Below are 14,666 nucleotides of genomic sequence, written 5' to 3' on the forward strand. Positions count from 1 at the left end.
GGGCAGCGGGACCCCCGAGACAGCAAGGGAAGCAGCTGGGGGGAAGGAGCCACCCTCCAGCTGTGCAGTAAAACCAAGAGGGTGGAGTTTTAGACTCAAAAGCCCCAAGGAGGCCCCAGTGATGCAGACCTTTGTGTGGGCATGAGGGACCGGGAAGTGTGAGGTGTGGGCAGCTGCCCTGCAGCTAGGAAAGTGCCACTGGGATGAGCAGGACCTACTCAGGACCGAGCCCTGGGACAGGGGCTTCTGACACACCCACACACCTGCCCTGGGCACCAAGTGGGGGAGCCCCACTAGTGTAGCTCAGCAGGCATGTGGGGTGCAGACACCCAGGCCACCTGCAGAATGGGCTTCCAGGGGCTCTCAATGCAGGACCACCATAGGGTCGATGGCAGCTGCTCCCTGGCAGAGGCTCCCTCACCCAGGATGGGCAGGGAGGGCGGTGGGCCTGTGGCCCACAGAGCCAGGCGTGGTAGGAGCCCAGCTGGACCCAAGGTGCAGGCTCCGGGCAGGGCCATTCATTGACCCCCAGGGGTCTGCACTGCAGGATCTGGGCCTGGGGTGGGGCTCCTGGGCTTAGAGCCCGAGGAGCCTTTGGACATCGAGCTGGTCTCAGCCTGGTACCCTCAGAACATGGAGCGTCCACACCACCCACAAGTCTCGGCCGAGCCTTAGGACTTTCCCTCCTGCCGGTGTAGAGGGCCGAGAGGGCTCCAGGGCAGCAGATGCTTTCCGTGGGCCCCTCGGCCTGGGCCCCTCTGGGAGCAAGGAGTCCAGCCTGCCGGTGACAGAGTCTGCTGATGCACAGGTGCTGCGGGCCCCATCTGCAGCTCCCCCAGGGCCCCGGGTCTGTTCCACAAGGCCTCAGGGTAGCAGCCTGGAGGGAAGGGCACCGGCACCTCCATTGTCCTCGTTGTGTGTCAGCCATCGTGGCCACAGGCCTGCGCGTGGCTGGCTTGTGTCCTCAGCAGGTGGACAGAGGTAGACATGGGACGAGGGCCAGGCATCCTGCTGGCCTGTCCACCCCGAGCTTCTCCCAAGCCCTCCCTCCCCAGGCCTGGGTCACAGGTGGGCACACCCCCAGCAAACGTGCTGGCACAGGCTGGAGTCAGCAGGGTAGGAGCGGCCGGCCCTCCCTTCCAGCCCCAGCTCGGGGCCGCACTGGCCTTCGCTGTCCGCACAGGGTGCTCCACAGTGCTGGCCTTGGGCTGCTGGCTGGGGCAGCCGCCCCCTCAAGAGCACGGAGGCCCAGCCAAGGTCCTGGGGAGGCCAGGCCCCTACGGGGAGGCGCAGGCAGGCGAGCCCTGTGGCCAGCATCCCAAGCTGCAGGGACAGCCGGCCCCAGGAGGCAGATGGGTGGCGCCCTTCCTGGGCCCCTACAGGCTCCGAGCAGAATGGGGTTGACGGGGAACCACTGAACTCTTGGGGCCATTTCCTCGGTGACCCCACCTCCCAGCGGGAGGACAGGAAGCAAGCACACCACCATGTGCAGAGGGTCCAGCCTGGAGGGAAGGCTGGAGGCCCAGGGGAGGTGGGGCTGCTGTCCCTCCAGAGGGAGGGGATCCAGAGTACCCAGGAGAGGCTGGGGCCTGGTGGGCAGTGAGCAGGGCGGCATGGGGGCCCAGGGCCCAAGGCGCAGGTGGGAAGACAGGCAAGGCTGCAGCCCCCGCCCCCACCTCCCTCAGCGAGCCCTGGCCTCTTTCAGCTCTGTGTCCCCATGCTGCCACCCAGCAGTGCCTGGCAGCCCTTCGGTTCCTGTGTTGCAAGCGGTTTGTGGAGGTGCGTGCACCCCGGTTAGAGCCCCGAGCCTGGCCGGGCAGAGGGGGGGCTCCAAGCATGGCTGCAAAGGTCACCCTGGCCTTCATTTTGCAGAGAAGCATGTCTCAGGAGAACTGGGCCGACTGCGTGCAGGTGAGTTGGGAGCGTTCCTGTCCACACTCACCAGGCCTCGGGAAGCCGTGCATGGCGTGGCGCACACTCCCTGGAGGCCTGGCGAGGCATGGTGGCCAGTGTCCCTGAGCGCGAGCATGCATGTGGACCAGGTGTGTGGCTCGTGGCTCACATGTGCATGTGGGGGGACTGGCGCGCTTTCGTGATCACGCACAGGCTGCTGGGTTGGTGGGCAGGTCCAGAGCAGATGTGTGGAGGAAGGCCCTCCCCTTGCAGCACACGCCCCCCAAGAGATGTGGTGCAGGCCAGGTTTGACACCCTGGCAGGGGTGGCAGGCAAGAGGTCATGCTGAGAGGCGGGCTTTGCCGTGGCCCAGGTGGGGCCTGAGCGTCCTGGACCCTCCTCACCCGTCTGGGAGCAGAGTCCCCGGCGACAGGCAGAGAGGGTCTCTGGAGCTTCGGGAGCTCACCTCAGGGAAACTAGACGTCCCTGGGCCCCCTGCTCGCCTGCAGCTCCGTGCCCGCTGGGGCCTGGCAGGTGTTCAGTCCCCAGATGCTCCAAGGGGTGATGCAGGAGCAGAGGGGGCGGCCCGTGGCCATGCCTGGGGCTGCCAACTCCAGCAGGGTGGCTTCAAGATGGGGCTGTCCAGCAGACTCTGTCCTTCAGGCCTGAGCTGGGCAGGGCCACCACAGGTACAGAGCTGTCCCCACTCGTGGATCAGGCTGCCTGGAGGAAGGCAAGGGCCAGTGGAGTCGGGGGTCACTCCCCTCTGGGGCAGCCAGAGGGGGCAGCACTGAGCTGCCCCTGTAGTGGGAGGTGGGGAGGTGGGGTGGTGGGGGTGAGTCATCAGAGAGGAACGTGAACCCCCCGACCCCCCCAGAGGCCCGGAAGGCGATCCCCCCAGGGTGCCCAGGCCAGGGGACCGGAAGGCCAGCGGACATCCTGCAGAGTGTGGAGGGGTTTCCACGTATTGTCCACGTGGGAACCTGCAGCCTGCGGGAAGCAGGCAGCCTGAGGCTGCGGCTGAGCTGTCAGGAAGGTGGTCATCTGCCTGCCAGCAGGGATCCCTGGGGAAGTCAGAAGGATGAGGGCCTGAGGCTCCCAGGGAGGGTGTCCCATCCCCACCCACCTGAGTTACAGCGACCTGTGACCTCAGTCAGGACTGAGGGCCTCCATCGGGCCGGGGAGCAGCAGCTGGGCCTTGTCCAGGGTTCCTGAGGCTGAGCCGGCACGGGGAGCTGCGTGGGCCCTCTGCTTCCATGCAGCCAGCCGGATGGGAGGGGGCCTCCTAAGGCCCCCACAGCAACTGCTACCGCCAGGGCCCCCTCAGTGTCCACGCTCTGGAGCACAGATGCAGGGGTGTCCCTCGGGATGTCTCCCCTGCGTGAGGGGTGCCGAGGGGAAGAGGGCCCACGGCCAGAGCAGGCGCAGGGCCAGGGTGCTCTAGAAGGCGGTGCTGGTCCTGCATCCAGGACCTGGGCCCACGAGGGGTCTGCTGGCAGATGCTGGTGAGAGCGCTGTGTGGGGAGGGGCCGCAGGCTCAGGGTGGGGCAGCGGGCCGGCGCCCGACCAGGAGCCTCAGTCACAGGGCTGCTCCAGGACTCCTGGGGACAGCCCTCCCGCCAAGGCCAGGGTTGAGGACTGCCCGGGTCCAGGCAGAGCCAGGCAGTGGAGCCCCCATCCCCTTCTGTCCACAGGGCCTGGTGGGGCAGAGCCCATGGCTGCAGGAGCAGCTGTTGCAGCTGCTGGCCTCTCATGGGGACACGGCCACAGCCACCCACTGTGCTCTGGACCTCTTCCTGCCCGAGGGGCGGCTGCCAGCCACCGTGGCTGCAGAGCTCAGCTGCCTTAGGCTGCAGGAGAGGTGAGCACCCCCAGAAAAGGGGGCTGGTCCCCAGGCCTTGGGAAGTGACCACAACTCATATATTCCTGCGATTTGGGAATTAGAAACAAAGAGAAACCCAGGAAGGGGCGCCCGGTATCCCCAAGTGCAGGTGCGCAAGGAGCTGACGACACCGTAGGGTCCTGGCACCCGTCTTTGGGTACAAGCCACCTGGCCACAGGCGTGTGACCAGAGCCTGCAGCCCTCCAGGCCTGAGGAAATAGCGTCTGCAGTCTGGGAGGCAGGCGGTGGGCAAGGTGGAGGAGCAGCTGCGGGGGGTGCTGCAGGAGGCAGACCCCACAGAGCCGGCCCCCCCCCCCAGCACTCTCTGCCCCTCGAGGCCAGAGGTGCTGGGGGGCACCAGGGACAGCGTGGGGACATGAGTGCAGGGGTGCTGCAGCTCTGCTCCTCCCAGGCCAGCTGGAGGGCCTTCGGCGGACAGGACGGACGGTCACTACCAGCTGCCCATCGCCAGGAGAGACATCCACTTCCTGGCCTCCTGGGAGGACCTGGCCAGCCATGAGGAGGAGCTCCTGCAGGTGGGCTGCCAGCCCCGTGGCTGTTCATCCACTCTGGGCACCTGCCCACAGGTGCTGGCACTGGCCCCCACCCCAACACGCTAAGGCCACGCTCTCCGCCTGAGGGCTCCAGGCTTCGTTTTGCACTTTGAGGGGAGTCAGGGGCCAGCCCCAGCCCTGCTCAGGTGGGAGCTCATGGGGCTGGGCAGGCCCACCCAACAGGCCACCTTCCCAAATGCACCCTCAGGGGCAGGTTGGCTTTGCTCCCAAGTCCCCAGCCATGGCCCTGCCGCTCACAGCCCTCCCTGCTCACACCCCACTGTCTGCAGCCTGGCCGGGTGGTTGGTGTGGACGTGGAGTGGAGGCCCTCCTTTGGCGTGGGGGGCCGGCCCCGGCCCTCGCTCATGCAGCTGGCAGTGGAGGGCCATGTGTTCCTGCTGGACCTGCCTGTGTTCTTGGAGCCCGCAGGAGGGCTGGTGACACTGGCCTTCTCCCAGCTGGTGTCCCGGCTGCTCTTGGACCCCTCCATCACCAAGCTGGGTGAGCAAAGCCCCCACCCTGCCCCAGGGGGAGGGTGCTGAGGTGAGGCTCGGGCCCCTTCTTCACGTGCCCATCATGCCAATGGTGCTTGCCCTCAGGTTATGGGATGACAGAGGACCTTCGGAGCCTGGGCACCTCCTGCCCTGCCCTGGCCCATGTGGAGAAGCAGCTGCAGGGTGGCCTGGACCTGCTGCAGGCGCACAGGCAGGTCGGTGTGGTGGGCAGGGCGGGGCTCTGGGACCCTAGGGGCCCTCGCTTCCCTGCTGGTGCCTGAGGAGGAGGGTGTCTCCTGCCACAGGCTGGCAGGGTGTCTGTGGGTCAAGACTTGCCCCTGGCCTCTCGAGCCTTCGGGCTGGCCTAGGCTCCAGCCCTGCTCCCTGGCACAGGTCCCCAGGGCCCAGAGGATGTCACCGCACATCCTCACACTTTCCCCAGAACCAGTCCTGCTCAGGGTGCCTCTCAAAGGAGACCGTGCATCACCCTTGGGGGCTGAGGCATCAGCCTCTGGAGCTGGCCTGTGGGTGCAGGAGGGCACCCAGAGCCCTGCGGCCCAGCACAGGCCCCCCAGGCCAGCTGTGCCTTCTCTCCCTGCACTGAGCCAAGTGGAGGGCAGCAAGGACACGGGTGGTGGCCATCCTCCCTCCACAGCAGGCCCCTCCCCACAAGGGCGCTGTCTCCACAGATGTGGATGGCAGATGAGCCTGTCCGAGGTGTGGCTAGGGCCGGGGGGCCTCGGGGCCTCAGCCTCCTGGTGCAGCAGGTGCTGGGCAAGCCTCTGGACAAGACACAGCAGCTCTCTAACTGGGACCGACGGCCACTAAGCGAAGAGCAGCTGGTCTATGCAGGTGTGCCCCCTCCTCCCCCGTGCCCCCATGCCCCACACCCCATGCTGGAGGCTGAGTTGGACCTCTGCCCACCCCAGCTGCCGATGCCTACTGCCTATTGGAGGTATACCAAGCTCTGTGCAGGGAGCCTGCCCGCTTCCACCTGTTGGATAACCTGGCCAGGAGCCCAAGGCCTGGGCACAGCAAGAGATCTGGAGCTGGGGAACTGCCCGGCTGGCAGGAGGCCTCGGCTCCAGCTCTCCAGGTAGGTGAGGCCCTCAGGGTCCCTTTATCAGGGTGCTCGGGAGGAGGATCATTGGGTCACTGTCCTTAAAGCAGGAGGAGGCCTGGTTAGAGAGAGTCAGCAGCTTCCAAGAGGGCCCGGGCCCCCCACCCAGAGGGCAGGGAGGCTGGACGCCGGCTGACTTCCTAGAGGAGGTGGGGTCCCCAGCCCTCCAGACACGCGGCGTGGTGTGCCCCCAGGTCATGTCCCTGCGCTGCCCCTGGGCCCCTCACTGGCTTGGGTGCCACGGACCCCTGCCAGGAACGTGGGGCCCATCGTGGGGCCCAGTGCAGGCGACTCACCTCGTTTTGTTTCTGTTTTTCTGCTGCTTTCTTCCCTGAGCACATACTGCTCATGATTCTCTTTTAAAGTAAAAAAAACAAAAAAAAAGAGGTGCCCCACAGCCCCTGGGGCCTCGGTCCCCACAAGGCCGGGGGGGCCACAGGGTGGCGGGCTGCTGAGCAGGGCTCTGCTGCAGGTGCCCGTGGCCGAGGGCGAGGACGCTGCCCCTGCGGTGCCGGCTAGGGCCTTCCGTGTGGTGTGCGACAACATGCTGCAGGGGCTGGCGCGGAGCCTCCGCTGTCTGGGCGTTGACGCACTCGTGCTGGGCACCGGCGAGGACCACCGCAGAGCGGCCGAGGTGAGTGGGGGGTCCTGCCATCCGGGCTCAGGGTCCCCCTGTCTCCACGCCACCTGTCTGTCCACCGGGACAGGGGCTGCGTCTGCCTCCACGGCGCCTCAGCTGCAGGGACCGCGTCAGGGCAGAGGGCAGGGCTCCCTGAGCTGTCCAGGACGGAGTACTTACAGCTGCCCAGTGCCTTGGACTGCCGGCTGGAGCCCTGTTAGCCCCTCTGGGGTTGGGCCCAACAGTCAGACCCCGTGGTCCTGGCCCCTGCTGTCCTTTGGCCCCTGGAAACGCTGCCTGCCTGTAAGGCCTTCCCTCTTCCAAGAAGCCACATCCGGTGTGTAAGGGCTCCCCACAAAGGCCTCACCCACGGCAGGATCCCCCTTGGGGGGCACCAGCCTCAGGCCATGGAGGAACCCCAAGCAGGGGCCTCAGAATTCAGAGGTTTGAACTTGGATGGTAGTGTTTTGAACAGGTCTATCGACATGTAGTTCACACACCACATACCTCCCAGTTAAAGTGCACGTGTGTGGGTTTCTGCACTTCAGGGAGCTGTGCGGCTGTTGCCACAGCTGGCCCCGGGCATGCACCCACTTCACGTCGTCTCCCCCGCCCTACCTGCGGTCTGCCCCCTGTCCGTGGGCTGCCTTTCTGGGCATTACTCCCAGGCAGACCCTCCGTGGGGCCTTCGGCCTGGCCTCTTTCACTCTGTGTGCCCGCCTCACTCCTTTCCGGAAACAGAGCATTCCGGTGTGCTGAAGGGCCACGTTCTGCTCTACTCGGCCGCGGGGTGAGCCGTAGGGTTCTTGCCTTTAGGGAACCACCTGCTGTGGATGAGCACAGAGGCGGCTGCATTGGAATTCTGGTTTTTAATCTGCGGTTTCCGTCACGTGTCCGGGAGCATCCTTCTGGGAAGGGGCCCCCATGCTCACCAGCTAGCCAGCCACAGCAGAGCTGGTCAGGGGCCCTGGGGCCGCACGGCAGTGGGGTTCACCCATCTGCCCGTGGCAAGAAAACACTGTGCACCAGGCCCGGGCAAGGCCACCTCGTATGGCTCAGCTCACTGATCCTCTGGCACCCCGGGCAGCTGTTCTGCACGCTGCCTCCCAACTAGTGAGGAGATGGGCTGGAAGAACAGAGGAGTCTGCCCGGGGGTGAGGCTCAGCAGGGCGCAGCCGGCCCTCGCCTCCGTGAATGGACGTCCACTCTCTCCCCCTCCCTGGCCCCTCACGGCCACCGCTCCCAGAGGCCTGGTCCCCACATCCAGGACAGAAGGAGGTGGGTGTGCCTCGGTATCCCTGGCCGCCATCCCTGTGGAGAACAACCCAGCCAGGGCTGTTCCCAGCTGATAGGGGCTGGGACCAAGGTGGCTAGCCTGGCTTCCCAAGGGCTCCAAACCAGGCATCAGCGGCCAGGGGCCCAGGAGCCAGCAGGGAGGTGCCTTCCCACCAGCCCCCAGGAGTGCAGGGGTCCCCAGCAAAAGGGGCGCAGGGTTTGGCCCCCACCGCCATGTCACACCTGTGAGCTTTGAGAAGTAATTACTTCTCGATTAGTTGACCGTGAACAGAGAGATCAGCTCAGACAGCTCTGGCGGCCCGTCACGTGGACCCTGATGGGCAGAAGCGAGGTCCAGAGCAGGGGAAGGACTCGGGCGACGTCACTGCGGAGGGCAGTGGCCATGCGGCAAGGAGGTGGGACCTCAGTCCCAGAGGTCCTACAGGTCCCACAGCAACTGGGTCATGCCAGCCTGGGTGAACCTGCAAGCAGGCCCTCCCCCAGAGCCCAGCACTGAACAGGTGGGGGTCACGGAGCCCACCTGGGCCCGCTGCAGAGCTGTGTGCAGCTGGGGGAGGTTTGTCAGGGCCGCAGAAAGCCAGCGCAGCTGGCACCAGGAGTGCACGCTGCTGGCCACAGGCCTGCCAGCGGAAGGAGCTCTGGGTGAAGTTGTGGGCAGAGGCTGGGGGTTTTGGGGGTCGTCGCCCAGTCTGGAAGACCCGAGCAAACTACTAGTGGGGACGCAGCGTCACCAGGCCCTTCCTCCCCAGGTGCCCCGGCCAACACCGGGTTCTGCAGACCCACCTGCAGGGGGGCCTCTGATTGGTCCTGGGCCTTCTGGGGTGGTCCTGTGACCCTACCAGATCAAAACGCACGTCCCTAGGGGAACAGAGGTCCCCAGAAGTCCATGGTGTGATGTGGCAGAAGTGACGCAGCACTTGCCCCTGGGTGCCCATCCTGGCGTCCTTGGAGGAGAGACTCCAAATGACCAGGTGCAGGCACCCTCAGGGCATTTTCCTCAAAGTATCGCGAATGACAGGAGCAGCTGGCGCACTGGGTGTGCTGCCCACGTAGGGCAGGAAGGGCGCCTGCAGCCCTGAGGCTCCTGTATCGGCCCCAGAGGCCTTGTCTCCCGCAGCCACCATGCCAGCCTGGGAGTGGCTGAGCTGCGGCACAAATCAGAGTCACAGTGAGGGCTGGCAAGCTGTAGCTCATCATATCTAATTTGCCTCCCTCTGATCAAGGACTCTGAGCGTCGCCATGCCTCACGTTCTGTGAAGTGCCTGTGCGAAGAGTTAGCAGGGCACCTCTGACCCCGTCCTCAGAGAGACCTGCTGGCGCGGCTGTGCTGGCCGGCGTCTGGGCGCTTGGCTGGTGAACCGCTCCCCACTCAGGGCCGTGCAGACCGGGAGCTCTGTGGGCACCTGCTCTCCTCCTGGGGCTGCAGTGTGGGTGTGGGCTGCCCACCAGCCAGCGCCCCGTGCAGACCTTGGCTGCTGAAATCTCCCCTGGACGTCCCGACGGACCACGTGCCCCGCACACAAGTTGTCAGAGCTGCTGCGCATCCGCGTGCCTCCCCAAGCGGCCGGGAGCTGGCCCTGGCTCCCTCCGCACCTCCCTGTGTACCTCTGGCACCCGCTGGCTTTGTCTCCTGTCCTTTCCCCGCAATGAATCTTTGCCACGAGCATGACTATGTGCCGAGTCCTAGGGAGCCTCCAGAGCAGGGGTGGTTGCGGACCCTCAGCCCACGTCAGCCCAGGTCTCTCCCTGGTCCCGCCCTTTCTAGGGTCTCTGGACATCTGCAAACAGTGGAAGCTTCATGCCTTCCCTTCCAGTCCCTTACCCGTTACTCCAAGGAGACCTCCAGGGCCATGTTGAGTAGAAGTGCTGATAGTCGCCCCCTTTTTCTCGTTTCTGACTTGAGCGCGATGAAGCGAGGTGGTCCGCCAGGCCGAGGAAGGCCCCAACAATGGGCTGCACGCATCTATTGCGACATGAACCGAATTCTACCTAATGTGTCCTCTGTATCTGTTGAGATGGCCATGGAGGTTTTCTTCCCTTTAATCTGTGAATATGGTAAATGACATAATTAACATTTTAAATTTGGAAATAATCTTGCGTTTCTGGGTTAAATCCAGCTTGGCCAATATCACCCTTTTTATATATTGTAGGCTTTGGTTTGCAATTCTTGTTCTGAGCAGTCTGGGTCTATCTTCAGGAGGATGTGTGACATACAACCTGTCTTTGTCATCATCTTTTCTAGCCTCATAAACAAATTGGAGACTTTGTCCTCTTGTTTTCTGCAACTTTAAGTGATATTTGGATTTTCTTCTCAAATGTTGCTGACTTACTGCAAGGCGTCTTGAGCCGATGTTTCAGAGGGAGGAACTTCTGGGCCGACCCCCTTATTTGACAGTCGCAGGGCTGCAGTTCGCTGCATCTCGAGTCGCCCTCGGCCAGCCATCTTTCTCTAGGACGTGTGCATTCCGGCCGACCTTCCGGCTCTGCGAGGCGGCGGTGTTCTCCCGAGGTCGGCACACCTCTGCGGCTTTGTTTGCATTTCCATCCTCGTTCTTGCTTTCTTTGGTTCCCCTTTTTCCTGGGTCTGATAAAGATTTGTCGATTCAGTAAGTCTTCCCAAGTATCTAGTACTTGGCTTTCTTGGTCCATTCCACTGCATTTTTGTTCCTTTCTCATTAATTTCAATTATTATCTGCACAGTTTCCTGCCTTTTGCTTTCTTGGGGTTATTTCCGAGGGAAATGCTCAGTTTGTGAGTTTTCAGCCTTTTAAATTTTATGATGTAAACATTCAAGACCCTGAATTTTTCTTAAAGTGCCATTCTCACTGCATTCCATTAGTTTTGATATGTAGTATTTTCATTATTTTTTAGCTCTAATAATTTTTGAGTGTCCATTATAGTTGCTTATTTGACTTGAGAGTTCTTTAGAAGGCTGTTTTTCAATTTCGGAAAGCTTGGGCTTCTGGACCTTCACAGTTGTCTTTTTAAACGGATTTCCACCCTAACTGAATCAGTCTGCCAATTCAGGCATTTGTGAAGACTTGTTTTGTAGCCAAGTAGGTGACCCTTTTTATAAATGTCCCCTGAGGACTGTACAGGACACACATCGCCCCCCATCCTGCCCACACACACTCAGAAGATCGAGCGTACTTAATGTGCTGGTCAACTCATCTTGTCTTAGTCCTCTTAGAACTCTTACATCTTCCTGCTCAGCGAGATTTTCCATGATTGCGAGGCGAGCTTCTTTAGGCCTGGTTGCGCTCTTCGCCGTGAGTCCGCTGTAACCGACGTGAATGGATTTTCCCCAGCGTTCTTCGGTGGCTATTCGTATATCGTTTTCTCCCCTTTTCATTTTCAGCCCTCCTCCGCTCTTGCACGTAAGGTGTGTTTCTTGTAAGTGGCTTCTAGATGGATTTTTCAGAAATCCAGTCCGACAGCCTATGTCAGACTTTGACTTACTAGTTTAGTCCGTTTACATTCGTTGTAATTACTGATATAATTTGGTTTTAGTTGTATTACCCTAATGTGGGCTTTCTATTTGTCCTAATTTTTCTGTTCCTTTTTCCTGTTGTTTCTTACATTCTTTCAGCTTTTTTCCCTTGTTCTATTTTTTTCCTCTATTAGTTTGCTATAAATCTTATCTCTTCTTTTGAGGGTTACCCTAGAAATTTTAACATGTATATTTGAGTTAACAGTGTCTAAAGTTAAAGCTAATACAGCAATCTTAGATCAATTTAGCTTTTTCACCCCTTCCCATCTTACCTGCTCTTATTTTCTGGTATCTTAACACAATGTGGTTTTTCTTAATCCTACAAATTAGACAATATTGCATTTGTTTTATGTAGTCAGTGGCTTTTAGAGTTTATGATGTGTGGATGCGCACGTGCATAACAGACCTTGTGCCAAGGAAAAGAAAGCTCTTTCTTGCTAAAAGAAGTTCCTTTGCTCTGTGTTTTAGTTTGGGCCATGTTCCCCTGAAAAGTCCCTATTTCCTCTCTTTCCTGGAGGAGAGCGCTGCTGGGTTTGTAGAAACAGCCCGCACTGCCTTGCGGCATCCAATGCCACTGAAGACCCCCGCCGCCCGCCCTGCACAGCTTCTGTGAGGCCCGCCTGCCTCTCTCCCGACAGCCTCTCATTTGGCTCTGTCCTCGTATTTACTTTAGTTGTGTGTGTGTTTTCAATTTTGTTTTTTATTCATCACATACGTGTATATTTTATTTTCACTACAGATTAACCAGTGGCTTGCTTTTTTTCCCTTATTTTTTTGTGATAAAATATGCACGAAATTCATAATTTTAACCTTATCTAAGGGTACAACTTAGCGGCATTAAGTACACGCACAAAATTGTATGATTGTCACTACCATCTGTTTCCAGGATTTTGTCATCATCCCAAACAAAAACTGTACATTAAACAATCGTTCAGTCCCTGGCAGCCACCATTCCACTTTCTGTCTCAGTGAATTTTATTTTAGGGCCCTCCTATGAGTGGAATCATACAATATCTGTCCTTTTGTGTCTAGCTTATTTCACTTATTTCACATAAATGTCTTCAAAGTCCATCCATGTTATAGCATGTATCAGAATTCCCTTCTTTTTAAAGCTGAAGAAAGTCCCATCATATGTATATATGTGTGTGTTCTTTTATCTGGTTGTTTGCCCATCCGTCTGGCTATGGTAAGTGATGCTGCCATGTACCTTGGTGGGCACGTGTGTGCTCAAGCCCACTGCCCTCAGCTTCCTAGGGCGTTCCCCTGCAAGTGGAATCACTGGGTCACATGGTAATTCTGTACTTTCTGAGGAACTGTCCTCCTGTTCTCCCCAGCAGCTGGGCCATTCGACACCCTCCCCAGTAGTGCATGAGGGCTTCAGTTTTTCTACATCCTCACCAACACTTATTTTCCTTAAAAAAAAAAAGCCATCCTAGTGGGTGTGAAGTGGCATCTCACTGTGGCTTTGATCTGCATTTCCCTAATCCCATGTGTTTGTTGGCCTGCTGAGCATCTTCAGAGGATGTCCAAGTCTCTTGCCTATTTTTTAGTTGGGTCATTAGCTTCTTTCTTGTTGAACTGTGGGAGTTCCTTATATATTCTGGATATTAATCCCTGACCAGATTTGCAAATATTTTTCTCTCATTCTGTGGGTTGCCCGTTTCCTGATAGTGTCCTATGATGTACAAAAGTTTCTAATTTTCATGAGGTCTAACTTACCTATAGCTTGTCCTTGCTCTTAGTGCCTTATCCAGGAAACCACTGCCAAATGTGACATCATGACACGTTCCCATGCTTTAGAGTTTTACAGTTTTAGATCTTACATTTGTAAGTCAGCCCCTTGCCGTCTCCAAAGATAACTGATGATTTTTAAGGAACCACGCTGAGCACAGTAACCTGATCATACTTCATGTCTCTGTCCATGCTGCCGTCACCTCCCGGGTGCACAGTGAGTCCCTCTGTGGGCGTGTGGGTGCTTTCATTACATCCTGGGTCCCTCTGAAGTGACACCTGTAGACTTGGCTGACATCTTTGCTTCCTGATACAAGATGATGTTTCAGCTTCATTGTGTGCATTTTCTGCCTCAGACCTTGAATCAGCTATTTCTCCAAAAAGCCCTTGTTCCCTCTAGCAAGCAGCCTGTTTAGAAGCCAGTCTGGGTACAAGGTGCTCGTGGCTACAGGGCTGGTTCTTGTTTCTAGGTCTTAGTGGTAGGCAGAGACATGAAATACTTTTAAATATGTGTACGTATAATATAGATCAGAAATTCATACTGCAACTTTCTATTCAGATCTGGGATTTATTGTGACATTTCCTTAATTTGAATTCGTATCTTCTTTTTCTCAGCTGAGAATTCTAACACTCACGGCACCAGTGTCACGCGTTGCATGTCCCAGTGCACAGACGAGCCGGAATGGTGATGTCTGTGCTCGCCAGCCGCGGAATGGCGGCCAGTGCTTCTCGTGTTTGTAGCGCAGCACCCAGAGGCAGAAGGTCCATTTGCTGTGTTTTCATGTCACTTGGAATTCTTGTCTCTTTGTGGTTCATTTGCTTCATCTTTGGATTTTTAGAGATTATTCTTTGAGTTTCTTTTGTTTGCATGACTCTAAGACCAAATCTACAGAACAAGGTAATGCCCAGGACTGAGGCTGCAGGAACTGACAGCTGCTCAGGTCCAGGCAGAGGCCGCTCTGGACGACCGGATGGGGCCCAGGGAAGGTGGGGAGCAGAAGCAGCCCGGTCCCAGGAGCTAGCGTGCCCACCTCACCTGTCGGTCTTGCCTCCTGCACAGGTTGCCAGGCAGGAGGAAAGGGTCATCCTGACGTCAGGGCTGCCATACCACAAGGTGGGGACCCCACAGACAACTCATTCTGAGCCTCACCTTCCCAAGGGAGCCTCAGCCTGGCCCCTCAGCCACCCCCACCTCGGGATCTGCGCCCCACCCTGAGCCTGGGGTGGCAGGTGGACCTGGGAAGGTTCTGGGTTCTGTGGCCGCCGCTCAGCAGGCACATCTCTCTGCAGCTCCGGGCCCAGGTCGGGGCTGGGCGCTGCCTCCGGGTGGACTGCTCCCTCAAGGCACGGCAGCAGGCAAAGGCTGTGCTCAGGCATTTCAACGTGCACGTCACCCACGCAGACATCTTCAGCCGCTGCCAGGTGGGTCCCATTGCCCCAGGGCCGCCAGGAGCCACCTCTGTGACAGGCAGGGCCGCCCGCGTGTCCCTGGCTAGCTGTAGGATGCCAGAGTCTGTGCGCCTGGGGGTTCTGCTCAGCCACGTTCTGCGGTGGCCTTTGCCTGACCTGAGCGTCATCTCTTTCTCT

The 14,666-nt window shown here is 59.1% G+C and overlaps 1 protein-coding gene across 13 annotated transcripts in view; it reads left to right on the plus strand.

The window, feature by feature from the left end:
- Positions 1-14,666, plus strand: part of EXD3 (exonuclease 3'-5' domain containing 3) — a 65,438-nt gene that overhangs the window by 32,836 nt on the left and 17,936 nt on the right. For 11 of the 13 annotated variants that reach the window (XR_012124607.1, XM_073220722.1, XM_073220745.1 and 8 more), the window contains 11 exons: positions 1,706-1,779; positions 1,873-1,911; positions 3,588-3,754; positions 4,173-4,311; positions 4,620-4,830; positions 4,929-5,038; positions 5,513-5,675; positions 5,753-5,919; positions 6,416-6,577; positions 14,140-14,193; positions 14,370-14,501. Coding sequence is in view for 12 of the 13 variants with exons in the window: in XM_073220722.1 (XP_073076823.1) it covers positions 1,706-1,779; positions 1,873-1,911; positions 3,588-3,754; positions 4,173-4,311; positions 4,620-4,830; positions 4,929-5,038; positions 5,513-5,675; positions 5,753-5,919; positions 6,416-6,577; positions 14,140-14,193; positions 14,370-14,501 (1,418 nt within the window). In the remaining variant the exon portion in view is untranslated. The remainder of the gene's footprint in view (positions 1-1,705; positions 1,780-1,872; positions 1,912-3,587; positions 3,755-4,172; positions 4,312-4,619; positions 4,831-4,928; positions 5,039-5,512; positions 5,676-5,752; positions 5,920-6,415; positions 6,578-14,139; positions 14,194-14,369; positions 14,502-14,666) is intronic. The other 2 variants (XM_073220725.1, XM_073220729.1) reach the window with 2 other exon arrangements.

This window comes from Manis javanica, chromosome 2, assembly GCF_040802235.1.
Source record: "Manis javanica isolate MJ-LG chromosome 2, MJ_LKY, whole genome shotgun sequence".
NCBI lineage: Eukaryota > Metazoa > Chordata > Mammalia > Pholidota > Manidae > Manis > Manis javanica.